Genomic DNA, 17,807 nt, shown 5'->3' with positions numbered 1-17,807 from the left:
CGGGATCTCCGGAGCTGGGATGGGGGCACTGGGGCACGCCACCTGGCAATGGGGGTGCTGGGGCCTCGCTGCCCGGTACTGAGGGCATTGAGGCTGCGCCAACTGGCACTCTGGGGCTAGGGGTGCTCGGGCAGTCCGGGGCTGAGGGGGGCAGCCAGGGCCACGGTGGGGATCTCGGGGCTCCAGCAGGGGCAGGGCGGGACCAGGGGCTAGCCTCCCCAAATAGGTGGTTCACTTGCTGCCCATGCTCTATTCAGAAATTAATTTGGCTTCATGTTTACAACATTTATTAAATATCAAACTGAACATTTTTGGAGAGATTTCTACCCAACTCTTTTTTAACTTTTCCATGTATGCTCTGAGCTGCGAGAGGAGAGTGTGTCTAAGGAGACTACCAATCTACCCATGAATTTGTTTTATACTGCTGCCCATCACTGCAGTATCTGAGCACCTGCCCTGTAAATCCACAGCAACAGCGAAGTTCTTAGGGGACCTCATGGAGTCTCTGACACGGCTCCTTTTTCAGGGTCAGCTTGGGGGAGGGGTTTTGATTTTTCTTAAAAGACTGTATTACTTTCCTCTTCCCCTGCCACCGCACAGCAATGTGGGCCGTAAAGCTTTTATGCAAGCCCAGATAGGCCAACAACCAACCAATATGTGCCTGCCTGGTTTCTGAGAACAGTTTAGCAGGATGCTCATTGAGCACATTTAGGGAGTAACCCTACAGATCTTACTCCCGTGAATGATTCTCAAAGCCAGTGAAGGCAATGGGGCTGCCCTCAGAAGCAGAAATACGCATGCAGCAGCTGGAGAATCAGGCCCTCAGAACATATTAGCCTCTTTTACATGTAATACTGCTTGCCAGCTACACAGGGTGATATCCAGTATTACAGTGAACTTGGTAGACTGTCAGCCAATATACTCTCTTCTATGACACTAATAAACACCGGAGCTGGCGGCGGGGAGGAGGGCTGTGAGTTATATGCACAACCTACAGGTAATTTAGAGAGACATTTGAGTAGAATAGTGCCTTCATAGCCAAGCATCTGTGAATAGGTTGTGCAATACAGACATGTCCTCAGAAGACAACCTGCTTTAGCATGCAGATAGGGAAAAGAGCCCTGGCTTGTTACACTGCTTGTTTCATCTCCCACATGCTGTGTCAGGATAGCGCCGTTTCTGCTGTGTCATATGATGTCATGTAACCAGACACAAGGAGAAACAAGCGTCACATTGCATTGGAGATTGAGGTGGCTTTTCCCTCCTAGGTAGAATACAGTGCTCCTGCTGCCTGTGTTTTGCCACGTACTCCAGCAACCCTGCCACGTGCTTGGTCACGTTATGCCAGCCTTGCCTGTGTCATTTTATTCACAGAATCATGGATTCCAAGGCCGGAAGGGTCCACTGTGATCATCAAGTCTGACCTCCTGCATGGCACAGGCCATAGAACCTCCCCAAAATAATTCCCAGAGCAAATCTTTTAGAAAAATATCCAATCTTGACTTAAAAAATTGCCAATGATAAAGAATCCACCAGGACCATTGATAAATTGTTCCAATGGTTAATTACTCTCCCTGTTAACAATTTACACCTTAATTCCAGTCTGAAGAGCTCATTATTAAATATTTGTTCTCCATGTAGGTATTTATGGACTGTAATCAAGTCACCTCTTAACCTTCCCTTTGTTAGGCTAAATTGACTGATGAGCTCCTTGAGTCTGTCACTATAGAATCATAGAATATCAGGGTTGGAAGGGACCTCAGGAGGTCATCTAGTCCAACCCCCTGCTCAAAGCAGGACCAATCCCCAATTAAATCATCCCAGCCAGGGCTTTGTCAAGCCTGACCTTAAAAACTTCTAAGGAAGGAGATTCTACCACCTCCCTAGGTAACGCATTCCAGTGTTTCACCACCCTCCTAGTGAAAAAGTTTTTCCTAATATCCAACCTAAACCTCCCCCACTGGATTGGTTTCTAATCATTTTCTAAGGATTGGTTTCTAATCCTTTAATCATTCTCATGGATCTTCTCTGAACCTTCTCCAATTTATCACCATCCTTCCTGAACTGACAGAGAATTCCAGCAGCTGTCGCACCACTGCCAAATACAGAAGTAAAATAACCTCTCTACTCCTACTTGTGATTCCCTTGTTTATGGATCCCAGGATTGCCTTAGCTCTTTTGGCCAAAGCATCACACTGGGAGCTCACATTCAGCTGATTATCCACCACAACCCAGAAATCCTTTTCAGAGTCTGTGCTTTCCAAGACAAAGTCCCCCATTGTGTAAGGATGGCCTACATTCTTTGTTCCTAGCTGAATACATTTGGAGTTAGTCGTATTAAAATGCACACTGTGTGCTTGCACCCAGCTTACTGAGTGATCCAGATTGTTCTGAATCAGTGACCTGTCCTCTTCATTATTTACCACTTCCCCAATTTTTGTGTCATCTGCAAAATTTATCAGTGCTGATTTGAAATTTATCAGTGTTGATGGCGTATGAACAGATGCAAAGTGATTGCACATTAACAATACACATGCTGCCTATGAAGACACATGCCCCAACTAGCTCTTTTCCATCTTTCAAGTAGGATTTGTCATGGGTGCTATGGAAAAGAAACCAATTATTATTCTTGTATCATCTAGAGACCCCCCCAGTTGAGATCAGGACTCCACTGTACTAGTCACTGTATCAGCAGAGGTAAGACACACTCCCCTGAAGAGCTCACAGTTTACAGAGCCAGGACAGACACAGAGTGGGGGGAAGGAAGGATTACTATTCCCATTCTATAGCAAAGGATTTAGGGGCTACAGTGGATGAGAAGCTGGATATGAGTCAACAGTGTGCCCTTGTTGCCAAGAAGACTAACGACATTGTAGGAGCATTGCCAGCAGATCGAGGGACGTGATCATTCCCCTCTGTTCGGCACTGGTGAGGCCTCATCTGGAGTACTGTGTCCAGTTTTGGGCCCCACACTACAAGAAGGATGTGGAAATATTGGAAAGAGTCCAGCGGAGGGCAACAAAAATGATTAGGGGGCTGGAGCACATGACTTATGAGGAGAGGCTGAGGGAACTGGGATTGTTTAGTCTGCAGAAGAGAAGAATGAGGGGGATTTGATAGCTGCTTTCAACTACCTGAAAGGGGGTTCCAAAGAGGATGGATCTAGACTGTTCTCAGTGGTAGCAGATGACAGAACAAGGAGTAATGGTCTCAAGGGGGAGGTTTAGGTTGGACATTAGGAAAAAAAATGTCATTAGGAGAATGGTGAGGCACTGGAATGGGTTCCTAGGGAGGTGGTGGAATCTTCTTCCTTAGAGGTTTTTAAGGTGAGGTTTGACAAAGCCCTGGCTGGGATGATTTAGCTGGGGATTGGTCCTGCTTTGAGTAGGGGGTTGGACTAGATGACCTTCTGAGGTCCCTTCCAACCCTAATAGTCTATGATTCTATAGATAGGGATCAGAGGCATTGAGAGGTTAAGTGATTTACCCAACACCACATAGGAATCTATGGCAGAACTGGGAACTGAAGGTGGATCACCAACAATTTAACTGCAAGCAATTCTTCCTCCTTGGGAGACCAGCCCTCTCCTCTGATTGCTAAAACCCCTGGAATTCTCAAGAAGGAGGAGGAGGATGTAGAAAGGATTAGAATCAAATATTATCTCCTCACTGTCTCCATCATCAGCCACCTATTTTAACACTATCTACTGTACTCTGATTCCCGCCTTCCACTGTGGGAGCCCCCCACCACGCCATCTGATTGGACCATCTGATTGGGCCCACCCCTACAGTTATGCTGATGCCTGTATATGCAGATCTTTTCATGTCCCCACCTCAGAGTGGGGCTGCCTCTCTCCGTCCTAGTGAGGTCAAGCAGCAGGGGTCACTCCTATTCCCTGCATCTGCCCAGAAGGCGCCAAAGGAACAGGGGGCTTGGGTACTGCTCACTACATGATCTTAGATTGCCCAGTATATGAGCCCACCAACCTGCCCGAGTTGCTCCATGCCTGTACACTGCTGAGCTTAGGGTTTGGCTTGTGTTACCCACCTGAGTGGCAGATGGCTTTCTGGAGCTGGCCTAGTGCAGGGCTGAGCTACGAGACTCTTAGAGGTTTATGCTGTGGACTGGACAGAGCCCTTGTTAAAGGAGGCAAGCAGCATCATAGATTATTTTAAAGGATTACACATTTCTGTGAATGAGAATAGCCCCTGCTGTTACCCTAGCTAAGATAAAATTATATGGGTTATCCTCCTGTCTGTTGTTCAACCTGACCACCAACTGAGGGCAAGACAAGATTTCACTCCATACATAACGGGGTGAATTGTGAGAGTTTTATATTTTCCTCTGAAGCATCAGGCATTAACCACTGTTGGAGACAAATTACTGGATGTCATTAGATTGCCTCTGTGTGAAAAATCTTATGTTAACCCCTCCCTATACCCATATCCTTCCTTAGAGGTTTTTAAGGTCAGGACTGACAAAGCCCTGGCTGGGATGATTTAGTTGGAGACTTGTCCTGCTTTGAGCAGGGGGTTGGACTAGATGACCTCCTGAGGTCCCTTCAAACCCTGATATTCTATGATCTAACAAGGCTGAAAAATGATTTGCTTTAAAGTTGACTTTCCAGGTAGATCTTAAGTTCAGGATCCTCTCTGAATAGTTTATTTTTAAAGCAACATTCCCCACATTGAGAAATGTATATAAAAGAAACAAAACACAACACCTACAAGTGACTGTGGTGACCTATCTCCTAGAGCCATAGTTTTCAACCTTTTTTCATTTGTGGATCCCTAAAAAATTTCAAATGGAGGTGCGGACCCCTTTGGAAATCTTAGACAATCTGCAGACCTGCAGGAGTCTGCGACCACAGATTGAAAACCACAGTCCTCGATGAATGCTGATGGGGCATATTTGCTTTTAAATGTCTATGTTCAGAAAGCTTTGGTTCATATATATATTAGGGAACTCCTGAAGTTAAGACCTATAAGGAAACCCAGCCACTAAGGAAAAACACTCTTTTAACTTAGCAGCATCCTTTCTGCAAATATGTGTAGAAAATAACTGTATCTAACTGACATTGCGTGTTAACCTGGTGAGCCTGGAAATGGTCGAGATGTGATACCATTTGTTGGGCCACAATGCCTACAAAAAATTTGACAGTGGTTAGGTTGTTGCTGTGCTTGGCCCACAATATCAATATTGTCTCACTGTTTCCTGGTACTCCCCCGTCTCGCTGTATCCGTCTGGTGTCTTGCACTTAGATTGTAAGCTCTTTGGGGCAGAGATTGTCTTTTTCTTCTCTGTTTATACGGCGCCTAGCACAAAAGTTTCTATTGCAGTATAGAATAGAATAGAAAATGCTAAAGCAGCCTTAGGTACAGTGATGCTACCAGCCCACAGTTAGTATATTACAGTGCAAACTGCTAGCTCTCCCGCACCCGGTAGCTGCTGACTAATAGTGCGGCATTGACTCCGGACTCAGAGGCAACTGGGACTTTTGTTCTCAGTGGTGAGGCCGGGAGCTTAATGTAACACGGTTATGTAGCCAACCTCCTTTATGCAAAAATAAGCAGAAGGGAGTTTCCGGGGGGGGATGCTTAGTGCGACTGCTCCCGAAGGAGCTGTTAGCCCCGGGTAGTTGTAGTGTTACTGGTTCCTGTAAAACTCAGGGTGGTTCCCAAGTCTCTGCACGAACCTGGTCACAAGGGTATTCCGATCAATCCGGACTCTCATGTCTTCGTTCTGCTGTTGCAGGACCTGCAATTTTTCTTCCAGTATTGTGTTTTTTTCAGCCTGCAACACGAGAAGGGCTTGCTGAGTTTGCAGCAGTCGCAGCACTTGATGCGGGGGAATTTGGGGTTTAATCCCTAGGAAGAAGCTCTCTTTTCCTTACAGTAAGAGCTAACAATCCTTGTCAGGGGAAGGTAGATTATCCTGGCTGCAGATGCGATTTTAGGTTGTGAATGGTTCACCAGCACGTCACTCCCATGAAATCAGTGGGGTGACACTGGTATGGCACAGGAGTGAGGCAGCGGTGAATTAGGTACAATGTTCTGAGTCAAGGGAGTCAACCTTTCCCCCCCAGTACCCCTGTTATCCGTACTGGACCCCTCTGCTCCACCCGCAGAACCTCCCGAACATGTGTCTGAGTTCCCCCTTCCAAAGGGCAGGGGAGTCATGGTCCCCTGACATCTGCTGGGGTCACACACCCCACATTGAGACCTCCTGTAACAGGGTTATATAAATCATATCCCTCGTGGAAGCAGAACCCTAGTGTCTGGCATGGCTGAGAAACAGCACAAACAGAATGACTGGAGACCACCTAGGCCAGGGCATGCCACTGTATCAGCTGTTTCCACATTCAGCTTTAGCTTAAGGAAGCAGCAGGTTAGAGAATGTTGTTAAGAAGTCTGAGCTGCGAAGGTCTATTTCACCCTCTATCTGTTCAATCAACTGGGTTCCCAAACTTCCCCATAAATAGAAACAAAGCTTGCTAAGTGCTGTGCTAAAGCAGCCAGCCCGGCTGCCCCACTGTGGCAATGGCTCATCCTGTCACTGTGTTAGAAGCCTGCTGTAGTTCACACAGGTCAAGTCTCACAAAATGGCTTCACTTTACAATGAAAACATAACTCCTGGTTAACTGAAAAGTTCATACCTGGCGAGACCAAAACACAAATAGAGAGAGAATAGAGTGGCTAGGAGGCAGTGTTATCTTTATGGTGGGGAGCTATAATTCAAAGCACTCGCAGCATGACCCTAACCTGGGATTTCTGGTTGCACCCTCGCTAATTTACACTGCTGAGCAAGACTTCTCACCAATTACTGAATTAAGGAGCCACACGGCACAAGTGTCCTCTCCTTCTTCCACCCATGTTGCTCCCGCCTTGTTGGCTGCCCCTACTCCTGACTTTGGAGGTAGGGAACAGGGACAGCTGGTGCTCCATACTTAGCTATAGGGATGCAGGAATCACAGCGGCCCCCCTCCTCCACTGTCTCCTCCCCTAGCTAACCTCCCACTGCAAGCGGAGCAGATTTCAAAGTGAAAACCAGAGAGACCAGCACGGGGAATCATGGAGAGGTTTTGGGGGATGTTATGGGGATGAAGGAGGCTGGTGGGGAAGTAGATAAAAAGAAGCACCCCCTTCCCACTCTCCCTTTCAGAATGAAAAACTGGGACACTTCACAGGAAAGTGCAGGGGGCAGAAAACAGTATTTAGCCCTCTGTGATCCCTTCATTGTGTTTTTCCAGTCCCAGCCTCCTCCCACTCCAGTTTAGCTCCTAGCTTCCTATCTCCCTGTTCTGGGAGGGGAAAATGATAACTGACCAGCTTTTCCAGTTCCATGATCCTCTTTTCCTGTTGATGAATGAGCTGATTTTTCATTTCCAAAACCTGCTTCAGGCTATTCATGTCTTCTTCTAGGTGCTGATATGGAGCTAGTGCAACCTAGGAAAAGAAGGATGACAGTGAATTCTAAGTTTTCCAACTGTAATCATGTATTCAGCCACTTGGTAAAATTTTCCCAAACACCCAACTGATTTAGAGCCTAACTCCCATGAAAGCCAAGGGGATGCAGGCTCCGAAATCACTGGGGGTGTTTTGAAAATGTTACCCACTATCACCATTCAATCATTTTAGCTATATACCTAACTTCATAAGAGAGACACGGTGGGTGAGGTTCTTGCAGTAGGTGAAAGAAGTCTGAATGTTACTCAGTACCCATGACCCAACCCACTGCTAGGTCTCCTAATATACAGAATTGTTTATGTCTGTGCGGAGCTTTACTCTTTCCGGAGAAGAGCACAAGTGTGAAATAGCAACAAAATTCGGAGATGGGGGCTGGGTGTTTGCAGGTTAGAACAGTAACGGATCACGCTGTCTGTGGTGTATGTGGCAAAACAGGTGAACTATTCATAAAGATTAAAGTCCCAGAGGGGAGAAAGACAGTGAATCGGGACACAAAGATACTCCCCTTTCCAGCTTAGTATTTCTGAAGTTCGAGGGCTAGGGTTCAATTTACCAAAGCAGTATTGGCCCACACTTTTTTCTCAGTTACACTGAATGGAATCCAGAGTAATACCAATGACTTCAGTTACTTCGGCTTTACAAAGCTACAACTCGCTCCACTGTCGCTGGTGTCAATACTCCGGATTTACAGCAGTGTACCTCAGAACAGAATCTGATCCTTTACACACATTTTGCTCTGAGAGGGCAAGTTCACCGGCATACCCCAGTCGTTTGGCTGCTCGGATGGAAAAAAGCAGGCGCTGACCTCAATCTAGCCCATGGAAAGTTCTAGAAAGGCACTAGAAAGCAGGGAGTTCTGCATTCTCAAAAGGTATGTGGGGCCCAACGTTAGAAAATGGTCTTCATTAGGTCCAATTTCCTACAGAGTCTGCTAATAATGGGCTTCATTTCGACCACCAGCTTTAGGGATTCTACTGCTTTGTCGTATTTTGAACAGGATGTTGATGGAATAAACCTCTCCTGTGATATCCCCTGGGCCAGACAGTCCATTACGGGAAAAATGAGGACGGATAGCAAAGAATCCCAGCAGGGTGAGGGGGAGAGGCACATTAATATGAAAAGATGTGAAGAGGTAGGAGAAACACCACAGAGGGGAGAAGAGAGAGATGATTGGGGGTACTAAAAAGTAATGGAGGGAGCCAGAGAAAAAGCCCAAGAAACAGAACTACAGAAGCAAGTGAGAAATAGATAAAATGAAGCAAAACCAGAAATGGATGGATAATGACCCAGTAATAAGAGAGAGTGGGAGAGCTTTGTATCCAGAGCCACATGTAGATTCCAACCCCCCCTACAAAGCTCAGGATCCAGAGCTTTGGTTTGGGCCCATTTGAGCTGAGATTTCCTTTGCTAATAATCTACCAATACAAATGTGGGCCATATTTACAAGCAGGTCCTGCTGTTTTTAAAATGTATATTAAGGTTGTTAGCTACCTCTAGTTGCTCTTCAGTGTTTTTCTTTAAAGCCTCTTCAAATCGCTTTGCCTTGTCCCTTAGAGAATGGCTCTGGAAGGTGAGGGTATCTACTTGGTCCTGCAATTAATGACAAATAAAAAAACCATTAGGCTCTAATGATGCAAATAATTTCCCACCACTGCCAAAGTACATGGGGGAACTGAGTAGAAGGGCTTAGAAGCTACTGCGAGGTGACATTTTTACATGAAATCACTCAAACTCACAGTGGAGATTTTGATAACTTGGTAACTAACAGAATCAGGATTTCACGTGGAGAACCGGAGATTAATCATCTGGTTAGCTTAAATTGGCCACCAACGGCTGCTTCTAAAACTGTATCAAGCTAAGACATCCCAGCCCTTTTGGCTGTGTGAGACCCAGTCCACTTGCTTTGAAGGACAGGCATGTTTGTGTCATACACATGAAGCAGATAACCTCTACAAGGTTAGTGCTCCTCAGGGATCAGCGTGGGGAGGTACTCAAATACTGCTCACAATCCCAAGCTTCAGAGCAGCTAGAAGCCTCGGCTAAAATGATAAGCAGTGAAAGAGTCAGGAGCGGTGCCAGTTTCTTCCCAGTGGGGAGGCTGAGGTGGGCTACACAGAAAATTGTGGGGCTGCACCCCACATCACCACAAGGCCACACCCCCTGTTCCTCCTCAGGTAAGTTCTGGTCCCACCTCCTCCTTCCCCCTTGGGGCCCCGTTCCCCAGGCCAGGTCGGAGGCTGGAAGCCAGAGCCAGGCAGTGCAAAGCAGCTGATGCGCTGGCTGGTGCCATGGTTTGAGGGGCCATGCCACTCCCCCGTCTTCTCCTCTTGCTGTTGTTGCTTGGGGCCCCAGGGTTGCAGCTCTTCCTCAGCTCCCCACCACCCTTCGACTGCTCGCAGCCGACCTGGCTCCAGGGCTGGCAGAGCCCTCAGAGAGCAGCAACCATGGTGGCAGGGCCCAGGAGCATGGGATGGAGTGGGTCAGTCCAGGCCGCTGTGGGGAACCGTGGATCCTCCACCTGCCCTGAGTGGCGTGCCCCGGCAGATGGGGACACAGGCCAGGGGCTGCTCTCAGGCCTCCCGGCCTCCTGTCTGGGCTTACTTCTGCACTGCTTCTGGTGACGGCACTACCTTCAGAGCTGGGTGGCCAGAGAGTGGTGGCTGCTGGCCGGGCACCCAGCTCTGAAGGCAGCACTGCTGCCAGCAGCAGCTGAGAAGTAGCTGCATAACATTTAACCTTTGCCCTGGGAGGGGTGGCTGTAGGAGGCTAAGACAAATTTTGGGGTGGCTATAGCCCTTGCAAGCCTCCCCTCCCCCCAGTGCCACCTCTGGAAAGAGCTAACATGATTGACTTTGGACTGTCATCATTATGTTTCAGAGTTAACACTCCACTAAGATGAAAGGGGGTTGTTCACAGCACTCTAAGGACCAAATGCTAAAGCCCAAATAAATGGGCTTTGCTAGGAGGCATCAGATGGGTTAGGGGAAAATAATTCCCTCTCAGTCCAGCAGCTTGGTTCAGAATAGTTGCAGAGCTGCTATCCATCAGCTTTAGCAGCATCTGGGATCTCTGCCATCTTCGTGAGGAAAATGATGAGGTGGAGAATTAAGGATTGTGGAGTCAAGTAACAAAGGATCTGCTTGCAACTCTTCTTCCTTTGCCTTGCTAGAAAATTTAACTTGGGATCTGAAAACTACGCTGTGTTCTTTTTGCCTCTTGCATCATTATCAGTGACAGAGATTCTGCAGTCAGAATGTAGGTAACTCTTTTGATGATGATATATGAGGCAGAACAGAATCCAGCTTACTCTTTCATCATGGCATTAGCTCTGCAGCACTAAAACAATACTACAGGTTATAAAACAACTCACCTAGCCCAGTGATGGGATTCAAGAGACACTCAATGTATTTTTGACCCTGGTGAAGGCTTCAGACTGAAACATGTAGGTGCTATTGATCCTACTGCTATAGCTAATCTCTTTAATTACTTTATGGAAAAAAGGATTTTAAATGTTAACCTCAGTGAACCACTGTCTTGGAAGTTTCAGTACTCATGCAGGTGCATTATTTAACAGTGACAGCTCTGCCTCATGATGAGCACAGAGTTCCTGATTGTGGCCTGTGGATGACTTTGCACGATAGCAAGGAAATCTTGTTTTTGTAAGTAAGCAAGATACACAGGAGGGGACCAATGATTTGAGAAACAATCTGATCAGAAAAGTGATTGTATTAAAATGGCGCATTAATAGGTCAAGATTTTAATATTCCTACCTTACGTACAGCATCTGCAAAAGCTGCAGTTGCTGTGGAGGCCAATCATTTTGAAGTTCTGTCTTTTGTCTGCGTAAAATCTTAACCATAACCTTCCATTAATGTAGTTTATTGCACCGAATAATAGAACCACTGATAGAATTTTCAATTCTATAGCTACACAGTCAATGCTGCTGCAATAGCTGTGTGGAATTGTGCAAGTTACTTGGTTTTTGAAAAGCAAAATTAGTCTTTGACTAGATAAACAAGCAGCGCTAACACCATTTAACATGGCACCTTTACTTGTTCATACAAGAGCTGCACATTTAGCATGCATCACAGGGACACACTTTCTCCTGGTGGATTTCGATCTCAGTCTAGAGAACAGAAAGCTGAATTTCGCTATACCCATTCTAAGTTGATCTGATTTTCAGCTGGTCATTATGGGGAGAAATTGTGTCAGGCAAACAGAGACAGGACAGTGCAAGTGACAGATTAGAGCTGCAGAACCCAAAGGGGAGATTTTACAAATTGGTATATAAAACTATTGTGAGGACAAGAGTCCAGCTGGGATGGATGAGGAAAGCTAGATTTTGCTCCCATTCACTTGGCTGGGAGCAAGATGGGCCTGAAGAAGGCAAATGAATCAAAACATTTTTTAAAAAAACTTCTTAAAATCTATTTCCCCAGCTGCAATTTCTTTGCTTTTGGGGTTTTCCCTCTTCTCCTTCAGGCACATTTAGCATTTTGCTGCTTCCACTGGAGGGAGAGAAGCTGAGGAGGCATCTTTGTAGCTAGCATACAGCTTGAAAAGAATGAGCACAAGAGCCAAGCAGAGCAGAGGGGTTAGCCGATCAGCACAGATAAAATGTGCATAATTGCTGGACAGTCCTTTAAAAATCATCATACAGTAATTATGCAAATCCCTAAACTCGGATTGACTAATAACAGCAATTAGCCAATCAGAGTGCCAGGATTCACATACTATAGTTATTGAGAACTATTGGCATGGTCATGTTGCAAATCAGACATCCAGAACCCATCCGTGTTGGGGGGACTGCCTTACTGAGAAAATGCTGTACAGTTAGGGGGCAGTAACTATACAGCAGCCCTTAGACTGGCTGAGAGAATTCCATGTCACTAAAGTGCTATCATAATGACCAGTTTTGCAGCATCATTGGGCTTTGGACATAACAAAAGTATTAACCTGGAGTGACAGCCGCAGTTTTTCAAAACTCTCTTCCAATTCTTTCTTTTCCAGTTCGTGGGCAGACATCAGTTCTAGGGAAAATCCACAAACATTACATTGCTAAATGGCTCTAAGAAACAGTATAAATCATGGACAGCGAGTACATTTATCTTCCCTATCATGAACCAAACTTTATTAGGAAGGCAGCTCTAGTGGACTGAGCAGGGCCTAGGAGCCAGGCAATAACTCACTTCATGGCCATGGGCAAATCACAAAAGCCTAAATTTTCAAAAGCATCCACTGATTTTGCGTGCCTCCATTTCTGAGGGCCTTGTAATCAGAGGTACTGAGAACACACAGCTCTCACTGAGTCTGACTGGAATGGTGGGCGCTCAGACCTCTGAAAACCAGGCCCTTAATATTTCTAGGCATGCATCAAAAACTGAAGTACACTGAATGAATGGACAATATTAAGTTTGGGCCTTAAATCTCTTGTATGTGTCCAGGTCCCCATCTGCAAAAATGTGTGTAAGAATATTTACCTAGGATTCTTCACAGAAATACTGGGAGGGTTAATTAATTAATGAGCACGTTGTACTTTGAAGATCATAAAGTACTATATAAGTATTATATGATTCTTTTTATAATTATTGGAATAAGTCACCCACCTATGATTTAATAATCAGAAGTAGATTAAAGTTTAAGAACTAAACCAATTGTAGCAAACTGTGATTGAATAAATAAAATCAGCTCTCTCCAATGAGCCTTGTTCATGAATGCTTGGAGTACATTACAATTTAACTGGTGCAATGCCATTTTCATCCACAAGAGGGTACTTGAAACCTGTGCTATGAGAAGAACCCACAAAAATTCTGACAGCACATGCCTCAACAGTAACACTGGAGTTCCATCACTGAAAAATGAAGTAGTTGAGTAGTTAAAAATATCCTCAGTCAGGGAAGAGTTTTGTTTTCAAAAGGAATAATAATTTTAAAAGATATCAAACTATTTTCTGTCTATAGGATGAGGAAACAGGTTGCAGAGTTCAACTAACATAGAGTAGATGGTTCTGAATTGTGTTTCTAAAAGGCTGAGCACAAACCTAAGCAATATTACTTAATTCAGGAATGTAATAGAAAAATCTAGTACAGTGGTACAGGGTGCACTAGGCCAAGACATCCCTTGCTAGAGGCTTTGGCGTCCTGCCACACCCATCCCAGGAAAGGAGCAGTAGAGGACTCCTCCAAGCAGCCTAGAGTGGCTGCAGGGGAAACAGCCAATCAGAAAGGCTGCAGGAGGGCCATATAAAAGAAGCTCCAGAGACAGTTCCTTGCTGGAGCTAGAGCAGTGGCTCTCAGCCGTTCCAGGCGACTACCCCTTTCAAGAGTCTGATTTGTCTTGCGTACCCCCAAGTTTCACCTCTCTTAAAAACTACTTGCTTACAAAATCAGACAAAAATACAAAAGTGTCACAGCACACTATCACTGAAAAATTGCTTACTTTCTCATTTTTACCATATAATTTGACTCTGTGTCTGTCACAGAGAGGTCATGGAAGTCATGGAATCCATGACTTTGCATGATCTCTGTGACTTCTTCAGGGGCCAGTGTGGCCCCAGGGCCACCTAAGCAGCTGGCTTTGGGGCCAGTTGCTCAGGTGGCCCACAGGACAGCCACATCAGCTGCTGCTGGAGCAGCCCCGGGAACAGCCATATCAGCTGCTGCTACTGTGGCCCCCGGCAGCAGTCCTGGAGCAGCCATGGTCCACTGGCCACTGCAGCGGTCCCCGGGCAGCTGGACAGAGTAGCCATGGTCCGTGGCCCCCAGCAGCAGTCCCTGGCTGGCCATCTGGAGCAGCTGCAGTCCACGGTCCCGGACAGCTGGTGTCACAGGCCCTGGGTGCCCCCCCTTTCCCCAGCAGAAGCCCTCCCGGCTCCCCCCTAGCAGTGGCCCCCATGGATGTCCCCCAGCAGCACCCCCCCCCCCCCAAGATTTAATCACAGGTACTTTTAGTATAAGTCATGGACAGGTGACAGGCCATGAATTTTTGCTTATTGCCCGTGACCTGTCCCTGACTTTTACTAAAAATACCCATGACTAAATCATAGTCTTACATAGAATTATTTTCTTACATAGAATTATCAAATAAATCAATTGAAATATAAATATTGTATGTATATCTCAGTGTACAGTATATAGAGCAGTATAAACAACTCATTGTCCGTACGAAATTTTAGTTTGTACTGACTTCGCTAGTGCTTTTTATGTAGCCTGCTGTAACACAGGCAAATATCTAGATGAACTGATGTACCCTCTGGAAGATGTCTGCATGCTCCCCAGGGGTATGCGAACCCTGGCTGAGAACCAGGGAGATACAGAAGTGCAGATGTTGTTCCTGGCTGGTCAGAGGGAACTGCAATACCATAGACAGCTCAGTGCTTGCAGGGACCAGGGGAGCGAGGAAAAGCTCCTGCCTGGCTGCTGGGCCTGAAATTAGATGAGTCCTGAGGTAAGGATGAAGCTTTGGTGAAGGCTGGGGTTGTGGGGAAGTGGCCCAGGGAACTGAAAGCAGTGTAATTAAAGAGACATGATGGCATGTGTATGCTATTCTTATGATCCCTGGGCTGGGACCCGGAGTAGTGGGTGGACCAGACGTCCCCCACCCATAGCTACTGTGGAACTGGCCTACAATCGGACAGCAATAAACCCCCAGAAGGGGAACTGAACTACTTAGTGGCCCAGCTGGGGAGCTAGGAACCAGAATAGACTATGAGGGCGAAACTATTGCCTCCAGGCAGGAAGCCCTGGGGGTATGGCCTGATACTAGGGCCAGGACTATTTAAAGACAGCAGACACACCCAATCAGAAGGGGTGCTTGAGAGAGGTGGGGTGCCATGCCGTTACATAGTTATTTAAATATTAGGCATCCGGTGTTTGTTTGTGTGTGTGTAAGAGAGAGTGGTACCCACTGCATATCAATCCACACAAGAAAATTGATGTGTTTTGTGTTTTATTCTGAAGTGCCTGTGTTCTGATTGTCTGATCAGATCACATGGACACACAACAATAAGGCAAAGGATTGAGGGTAAAATTTTCATAAGTGTCTAAGTGACTAAGAAGCATATGTCTATTTTCCAAAGAGATTTAGGTCCAGATTTTAAAAGGTATTTAGGTGTTGCTCTGCTCAGCACTGCAAGGCCTAAGTTATTTTGGAGCTTAAATCTCATTTTCAAAAGTGAAAGTCAAGGGGACTTAAGTTCCTAAATGCCTCAGTCACTTTTGAAAATGAGACTTTGGTTCCTAAGTCTCAAGGTATTACAGTGCTGATCGGAGCAACATCTACATATCTTTAAAATGCAAGTCTCGGAAACCTAATTCCTATTGACTTTCAATGAAGTTTAGGCTTCAAGTATCTAGTAAATATATAGTATATATATATAGTATATAGATAAAGTATCTATATCTCTCCTGACAATGGGATGTAGGCTTCTAAGACAATGAACATTTTTGAAAATTTTACCCTAAGTTCTGGATCTCCATTACCTGGGAATATCACCAATACAGACAGAATTCAGCTCTCAGTTGCAACTATGCAGCTCCCTGTGACTTCAAAGGGAGTCATGCATTTGAATCTCATTTGGCATAATGCAGACTTCTCATACTGTGAGATCCTGAGTGGTGCAGAGAGCCGCCAAGTGAAGCTATGGGAAGTTGAGTGCTCAGCACCTGGTGGGATCAGGCCTGAAGTTGTTCACAGTTTGCTGATCACAGCATGACAGTTCCTTCCAATCTGAATGAAGGATTCCTCCCATGCAGTATTTCGGTCTGAAATGCACTGGAGCACTAACCGCTTCCTTTTTTAGCTCCCTTTATAGGTGTTTAATGCTACTCACTGGTGGGCTTATATACAACACCATTAGCACCAGGGTCTTCATTTTAAATCATATCACGGCTGCACTCTCCAACGCAGCCGTTTAATTTCTTTTGTCTCCACGGTTAATGCTCACCATCCTTCACAGCCTAAGACTATTGGCTAAAACTAACATTTCATTTCACGAAGGGCCTGACTGTGCATGGTCCCCAGTACCTCTCAATTCTCACTAACCCCCAGAGAGCGGAGGGCAGGTGTCACCTTGCAGGGTCCAGCTTGACATTAGCAGTGACATGTCTAGTTTAAGGCTGTAACCATGCTGCCATAAAAACAACTGTCCTTTCATTATTCAGGGGTCAAAATCATTTGCACATACTGTAGGTATCTATTATACGCCACATCAATCAGTATAAATTCCCTAGAACTGGCCAGTAATGTAGGCTTATGATATTATTCTCATCAAAGCCCCTGGTGTAACAGAAAAGCTGGCACGCAGTTTTACAAAACGAAGGGCAGGAATTGGTGACTACACTGGGCTGGATTCTATGTGCCTGCCGGGAGCCTCTCTGCAGTGACAATGTGTGCGTAAGGTCTTGCATTTCAATAGTGGCTGACCAGGAAGGGGAAGGTGTTGGGGAGCAGCCATTCTACAACGCTGGCGCCCATAGCAATAGCCCTTAACTTACACCTGGCAAAATCAAACCTCTGCCCATTGCAGCACTGACTCTAAAGTGCAGAGTTATTCCCTGCCCTGTATTTATGAGTGAGTTCAGTCTAATTTTAAATGTGTACAACAATGATGTTTCCATTAAGAGTGACTGGAGTCCTCATGTGTTCTGGAGTGGATGTCGGGGTATACTAAGCAATCAAAAGGCATGGGTTCTGCCTTTTCTAGTCAACCCCATCTTAAGCATTATGCATGTACTGAGGTGCTTTTCTGCTCTCGTCCTTGGCAGCAAAGACAGCCGATGAAGGTTTATAGGGTTTCATTGTGGAATATTGTTTCCTCCCTTTATCACCTCCCTACAGTGCAACTACATAGAGAGAATTCAGTCCAAAGTTAGAGGGCCAGGGTTATCGGTCAACTGTGATTTTGTCATCTGATGGGGATTAAGGAGCTTCAAGCCTATCTCACAGCACTCCCAACTTTAGGACTAGGATGGTTCCGTATGTATAAATGTCTCAGGATTACCTTGAACTTTGTTGCCATGCTCATCCTGGAGTACTGCAATGGCAACTGTATGATTGTTTTCTATCTCTAACATTGCAGCTTCGTGAGTGGCTGAAATATCTTCCACCTGTTCAAAAGACAACAAAATGAAGTTATGGACAGAAAAATATTAGTGCTATGAAGCACCAACAGGAGGAACTATCAGAAAACACCAGGGACGTGGAAAATTACAGATGACATGGATTGAGTGCAACAGTTCTTACGTTATCGAGTGTAATGATTAATTGCAGAAAGTGTGTTATGACTCCCCGAGTGACGGCATGTGGCCACTGCAGCCTGCTTTGCTGCTCTTGCAACTTAAT

At 45.7% G+C, this 17,807-nt stretch overlaps 1 protein-coding gene and 1 long non-coding RNA gene across 12 annotated transcripts in view; one reads left to right on the top strand and one right to left on the bottom strand.

Moving 5' to 3' along the window:
- The window catches only part of MTUS2 (microtubule associated scaffold protein 2), a 502,826-nt gene that overhangs the window by 11,310 nt on the left and 473,709 nt on the right, over window positions 1-17,807 (bottom strand). For 10 of the 11 annotated variants that reach the window (XR_012158528.1, XM_073340900.1, XM_073340910.1 and 7 more), the window contains 5 exons: window positions 17,467-17,572; window positions 12,423-12,496; window positions 8,958-9,056; window positions 7,326-7,445; window positions 5,696-5,793 (listed from right to left, as the gene is read on the bottom strand). Coding sequence is in view for 10 of the 11 variants with exons in the window: in XM_073340900.1 (XP_073197001.1) it covers window positions 5,696-5,793; window positions 7,326-7,445; window positions 8,958-9,056; window positions 12,423-12,496; window positions 17,467-17,572 (497 nt within the window). In the remaining variant the exon portion in view is untranslated. The remainder of the gene's footprint in view (window positions 1-5,695; window positions 5,794-7,325; window positions 7,446-8,957; window positions 9,057-12,422; window positions 12,497-17,466; window positions 17,573-17,807) is intronic. The other variant, XM_073340921.1, reaches the window with a different exon arrangement.
- The window catches only part of LOC140910354 (uncharacterized), a 27,301-nt gene extending 9,494 nt beyond the window's left edge, over window positions 1-17,807 (top strand). The window contains exon 3 of the long non-coding RNA XR_012158549.1: window positions 17,545-17,807. This is a non-coding gene — a long non-coding RNA (uncharacterized lncRNA). The remainder of the gene's footprint in view (window positions 1-17,544) is intronic.

This window comes from Lepidochelys kempii, chromosome 1 (assembly GCF_965140265.1).
Source record: "Lepidochelys kempii isolate rLepKem1 chromosome 1, rLepKem1.hap2, whole genome shotgun sequence".
Lineage (NCBI taxonomy): Eukaryota > Metazoa > Chordata > Testudines > Cheloniidae > Lepidochelys > Lepidochelys kempii.
This window is presented reverse-complemented; position numbering and strand designations above follow the sequence as displayed.